Below are 6,585 nucleotides of genomic sequence, written 5' to 3'. Positions count from 1 at the left end.
GGTGTCATGTGCCCCCCCGTACTGGTAAGAAATGGATTCCGTTTGCACCACTGCTGACACCAGACCTCCTTCAATAGCTTTCGTTCTTGGTTGGAGCTGAAATCAGAAGGGACCTATTTTCTGCATCTGATGCTGCTGAAGTCACATGAGAAACTCAGCTCAAGATGGCAGAAATAACACAAGAACAGCTGAACTCTTATGATTTCGGACCAGAGTCTTACAAGATTTTGGTGACATTAGACTCTGACCCTAGCCCAGATTTGGCTTTGAACATGAATCCAAGCCCTATCCTAAACCTAATTTGTGTCTGTACGCTGTCTTCTCAATGCATCTTGAGCAAAGCCCTCCTTAGGTACTCGATATTATGGAATAGCAGTGGCACTCAGATTTCTCTCAGCCTCAGTGTTGATGGAATTCTCTCCATACAGGATGTATACACAATATTTACAGAACCACAACACATGTAATCTTGTACACTTTATCTTTGAAATGCTGATTGTACATGTCTTCATGTTCTCAAAAAATTCTCAAAAAAAACCCCACTAGTGAATTGTTTGATTTATTAGCAATTTATTAGCAAATATGTTTGATTTATTAGTAATTAAAATTTATTGTATAATTAAAAGGGAAACTAAGAGTTGACCTCCAAGTAACAGAATTCAGGTTCTAGGATGCAAGAGGTTATTTTCAAACTGCATTGTATATACCACTAAAATAAAGCATACTTGGATGATGCAAAGCAAAGTATATGGCTGGCTTCTTTTTTTCTGTTGTTTCTCTAAATGTATAGGATTTATTTACTATTCACAGTTCTTTTGAAAGATTAAGAATAGCAAAAAATAAAGAGTGTAATTCCTCCACTTCCAAACATCAGGTCCTTAACTAGCATTTGCATGTAAACAAGTCAGTGTAGAAGCACAAGGACAATATTTTCCAAATGACCAGTACATACAAAAGATTTTCACAGCTGGCGTTTCATGAGGCTAGATTGTCCCCTGGATAATGAGGCTCATAAAAATGTAGGTAGGAGCAAAGAGTCCTTCTCTCTTTGTTCCACACTGGGACTGTGTTAATTGCCATGCTCGTCCTTGAGTGGAGTGCAGAGGCTGTACCCTAGATATGGCCCTGGAGGAGCAACTGAGAGGGGTGTGGGAAGGAGCAGATGAAGCCATGGCTCCGCCTATCCCTATATGCCGGTCAACGGAGCTGGTTTGCCACTAGCATGTTGCACCCTGCAAAGGGGGAGGGTCACAAATTACTCCCCCACATTACAACCAGGGCATGCTACAAGGCATATGTCTTTGAGCATACTGCTCCTGCTGGGTGGTGTGTTTGTGCACTGCCCCTTATTATGGATGGCAAGCTGAAAGCATGATCTAGCCCCGACGTTGCACTTCCAAATGGGCAGAAGAACATTCTGAATGACATGCTTTACATTTAAAAATAATAAAATCAATCAGAGTGGAAGCAAACATTTCAAGCTGGGCGGATGTCTCGATCACTAGTGGGAATATTTCCCCCACTTTCTAGGAATGTGTCATTTTTAACTCCATAATCTTTCAGAATAATATCAGCTTCTATTCATTTTTTTCTTCCTTTAAATCAAAATCTTATCTCAGTGCTACATCGTTGAGCTCCAGCAGATGAATTCCATGAATTTGCAGAGGTTTATACACCACTAAAGTTCTACTTAAGCTTCCGTAGCCTCATGTTGGCAAACTTCACTCTCTAGTGAATGTTCCATGTATGGAACTTTCATAAATATTGACCAGAGTTCTGCCTGGGGTTCAAGCAAACACTAACCTATAGAGATATGTAGTGTGGGTCTGAAAGATGGATTTTGACTTTACGATGTTGATAACATGAACATCAGACTGTGAGATATGGCAAAATATGATGCAATACATCTCAAAACAAAACATTATGTATACTCACATACAGGATATGCGACAGTTGCATGGTGAGAAACGTCAGTAAACACAACCTTTTTAGCAGTTGAATGGAAAATAAATTAATAAAGAAAATTCCTGCCTTAGGGCAAGGTGTGTGTATTGTGGGAGATGTGCATTTCAATAAGTATTTTCAATTCATCACTGTAAATGGAAGGAACTACTAACATGCAAAACCTGCACATTAATAACCAAATATTGGTGCAGGTAATGGGAATGGAATTACGGGATCAGAAATTCACAAATATATCTTTTGACAGTACGGCAGACTTCATCCCGCCACTTGCCTTGAGATGACTGGGAAAACAAGACACAGTTTTCACGCTTTCCCCCACTTGGTTGGGAGCGATCCCAGTTGAAATAGTTTAGAGCCATTCCATTGACATCAACAAATTTCCCTTCGTTTACCATGTCGGTGATACCCAGCCAAAAGTCTGCAACCCCTGGCAGACTTTTCTTGCCATAGTCTTGAAGGGAGTTGGTTTCATCATTATCTCTGGGGATAGCCAGTGTCCCTCCCTTGGCTATGCAGTTTTCATTGGCTTCATGGAAATGCTTGGCACCTTCTGATGCCAGGTAGCACTTCTTATGGATCTTTGTTCCACGAAGACAGACTGTGAATAGATATGGTTGAGCAAATTGATTAAGAAATTGAGTCACATATTAGAATAGGGTCTGGACCGGTTCTAAGGGCAGGTGAGCAGGGCAGCGCCACTTGGGTTTATTTTTTTATTTTGTGTATTTGGCTGCTCGTGGGCAGGTTTGTGGGGGTGGGCAGAGCACCAAGAACATTTTTCGCCCCAGCTGGCAAAATGGCTAGGGCTGTTCCAGAACAGAGTTGACATTTTAGTGGGAGATTTTCAAAAGCCCCTAAGGGAGCAAGGCCTACAAGTCATATTGACTTTCAGTGGGATTGTGATCTTAATTCCAGAAGGGGCTATTGAAAATCCCACCTGTAAGCTTTTTATATTAATCTACTTTGGTCATCATTCTCAGCCTGGATCCAGCCAGGAACGTAATTTCCTCAAGGATTATTTATGCTGCTGTTTGAGAACACACATACACAGGAAGATGATGTAGGCCTGTTGTTTGTTTAACTTCATTTTTTTTGTAAATAGTCCCTGCTGCCAACTTCACACATTTGACTTCACCTCATCGGGTTCATAACGTACGCTGAGGAGAAATGGATGTTTGTATTGTTGGCAGAGCTGGTTTAGTTGTCAGGAAGTAGGTGTATTCTTGGCTTCACACCAATGACAAGGATCTAAAGGTCTTTTCAAACTTGTGACATTTAAGTGCCAAAGTAAAGCATGTTATGCATTAGCTAAGCCTAGTCCCTAGTAAATAAATGGAAGACAGAAAGTGCTAAAGGGCTAGTTTTACAGTATGTCCTGATCATCAGATATTGATTGGAAATTCATAATTCAAATCTGTGTTTGGGCAATAGATAAATATTGCCACTGGCAGGATAACATACATAGGGCGTAAAATTCGTTAGGGCTTCATTTCCAGTCACTTTTTCCACCAACCTCCTCCCTTCAAATGCTAATTTCAAGTGACCCAAGGTGATTTAAAACAAGAAAGGCCTTTTAAAAGAGAGAGATTACATTCAATGCCTGGTTTGCACAACAGTCTCATTTATTAAATCTTATTTATTTTTGGCTATGCTTCCCCGTGTGGCAATAGACAAGGTATGGCAGCATGGCTCTTCCAAAGTCCCGGCCATTGCTGGCTTCATCAAGTGGAAGATGTTGGCAACATCTGAGTGCCGTGTTGCTAAGGAATCCCACTTGTCAAAGAAGCACGATTCCTCAATGAACATTATGGGGGGGGGGGGCCAGGGGAATGTTTGGTTTCACTGAAAAAATGTTTAGTGACATTTCCTAGTAAAAACAGACTAATAAAACATGTTTTACCTGTCTGAAGTGCCTGCATTTCTTTCAGGGAATTTACTTCTAGCCACAGCTTGTCAATCTGAGTCTTTAGATCACCGTCCTTTTCTTAAATGAATAAATGAATAAATAAATAAATAAATATACAAATTGAAGAATATCTTTAAATCAGAAGCCCTGTTAAAATAGCATGGGCTTCTGCATGTATGAGATTTGCATAACTCTTTAGTTGGGAGAAAAATCATAGTAATTACAATATTCAGGGACAATCAAAATGCTATAATGCAATAAAATTAAGCAGCAATCATTTAAATCCCATAAAATCACAATGTCAAAGCAATGCAATTCTAGTAATAATTATAAGCTAAACAAAACATTCACCTGGGTGAGACTCAGTGCTCTGTGACACTAGTGCACCTTCTTCCTTCAAAATCAGCGAGATTATACCAACACAATATTAATGCAGGATGAGAAAGCAACAAATATTCATAAACAAATAAATCGCATATTTAACTATTTTGAAATACATAGGTTTAGTAAAATTAATTTCCCAAGATTAAGTATAATATTAATATGACAGCTTGCTGTTTTGCTCATTGGTTTCTTTGGGCTCTCTTTAGGTGAATACACATGAAATTCCAATGGACTCTCATAGTAGTTCACTTATTCCAACTTTTTAATGTGTTGCTGAATTATAAATTCAGACTATTACTTAGAGATCAGTCATTATTGTACTAGGGCTGCTGAAAAGATTTGGTTTTGGCTGTACATTTGAGGCCTGGTCTATGCTATACAGTTAGGTCAATGTAAGCTGCATTGCATCAACCGCACTGTGGAAATGTCTTCACTTAAATTTGGATCCCCCCACCGTAAGTGTCCCTCTACACCAGGTTAGTAACACCACTTCCCCGAATAGGGTAGAATCAAGGTCGATGAAATTGGGTCAATGAAGTGTAAATTGAGTTACTTCCGTCGACTGTTACTGCCTTTCAAAAGCCATCCCACAATGCCCTACACTGACAATTCAATTGGTACAAGAACTCCTGGTGAGGACACGCACTGCTGACATAAGGAGCCAAGTGTGCACATACGCAAGCGATTTAATAACTACGGTGACTGTATGCATACGTAAGTTAGATCGACAAAATTTTGTAGTGTAGACATGGCCTAATTTAACTATTAGATGGGGTGGAGATGTTGAGAGGTTTTTTCCATAGAATTTTCGCTTTAAAAACTATATTGAGTGATTGGGCTACAACCTGCTTTATATACTTGTCTTGGCAAAAGAACCCCAACCAATCCCAAAAGATGCCATGGCAGACATTTTAAATTTTGGGTGTCTAAAGTTAGTCACCTAAATAAAAGAGGCCCGATGTTCAGATTTACTTTGCCACTGCACAAAAATGCACATGGGTTACAATAGGAATCAGGGCTCCCAGATACCATGGTAATGAACATGGTGTAAACCCCTCAAAACTAGACAGATAGATTCATGAGAAGGGGAAACAAATGCCATACAGCCTCCTGACTTTCAGAGTCGTATGAGCATCGTAAGAAATGGACTTGTGTAAGCTGCTTACTTTTCACTGACTAACAAATATTCACCAACTGTGTGATCTACATTATGCTTTCTAAAAAATGGGAAGTAAGTTTAAATTAAATACACACATTTCCCAACAACATTCAAGGTTTTTGTCTTTGCTTTGCATATTTTTATTGGGAAACTATACTTTTCTCATGAATTCTTTCTGGTTTCTTTTGTCCATCATTGTACAACACTCCGTAAAGAATTAGAACTGAAGAATATCCCACAAATATCCCATTTAAAAGTTATAAAACTTTCTAGGTCATGGAAAATAAATCTCTACAATAATCCTTGGGAGTCTGTTAGTTTATTCAGCTTGTTTTAACCAGATGCACACGATATTCCACCTTGGTGATATCCATTATATAATACATAACTGAAGATCATGGGCCAAACTGCGATCTCATTTACAACTCAGAATCCCAAATAAAGTCAATGGAGCTAGAGGACACTTTTTGGCTCTGTACCCTATATTTATGTAATACAGTTTGGCACATTACACTTCACTTTACTAGTACATGTAACCCAAATAACATATACAAAATCTTCTCTCTAGACAGAGTAAATAAAGGCACAGATACTCTTTGATAATACATTTAAAAAATAATATTAACCACTGGGTTCAAATAAGATTTAAGAGTATTGTAAATGCCTATAGTATATACACCCCCAAATTAAACTGATTACCTTTCACTCTACGTTTACTGTGCTTTCTGGCTTTGAACTTGGAAGCCTGGCCAGTAGCTTGATCCAGCAGTAGTATGCTAATGAGGAGAAAAATTAGAAGTCCAGTTTGTGCCATGTCTCTTTTCAAAAGCTAATAAGACTCTTCCAGAGAGTCTCTATAGCAGCTAAGAGAGCAAATCACACAGCCACAGCTCAATATGAACTGGCTGAGGTCAGCTTTATAAAACCTTAGTGATAGAGTTGGCTGTACTCCTTGCTTACGAAATGTGTTTGATGCTTCAGCTGGCTTCAGCATAAGGTACCCCCTTGTTCTCATTCTTCCTCTTTGACTGAACTGAACAATTTATTTGTTTTGCCGTCAGTGAACTCCATTTTTCAAGGGTTAATATTTAAAACTTTGAGGATGAATGTCATAGAAAAGCAAATGGGCATTCAAGAAACATTCATCCATGCACTGTCACTTTCAAGGAGA

The 6,585-nt window shown here is 38.9% G+C and overlaps 1 protein-coding gene across 1 annotated transcript; it reads right to left on the bottom strand.

Annotated features, from left to right (window-relative positions):
• Window positions 1–2,171: 2,171 nt before the first annotated feature.
• Window positions 2,172–6,228, bottom strand: CLEC3A (C-type lectin domain family 3 member A). The gene is made up of 3 exons (XM_073308472.1): window positions 6,114–6,228; window positions 3,866–3,949; window positions 2,172–2,563 (listed from the first exon to the last, which is right to left on the bottom strand). The coding sequence occupies exons 1-3, from the start codon at window positions 6,226–6,228 to the stop codon at window positions 2,172–2,174; spliced, it is 591 nt and encodes a 196-aa protein (XP_073164573.1).
• Window positions 6,229–6,585: the final 357 nt, after the last annotated feature.

Source organism: Lepidochelys kempii, chromosome 12 (genome assembly GCF_965140285.1).
Source record: "Lepidochelys kempii isolate rLepKem1 chromosome 12, rLepKem1.hap1, whole genome shotgun sequence".
NCBI classification, from domain to species: domain Eukaryota; kingdom Metazoa; phylum Chordata; order Testudines; family Cheloniidae; genus Lepidochelys; species Lepidochelys kempii.
The sequence above is the reverse complement of the archived record's forward strand: the minus strand, read 5'-3'. Positions and strand labels throughout refer to the sequence as shown.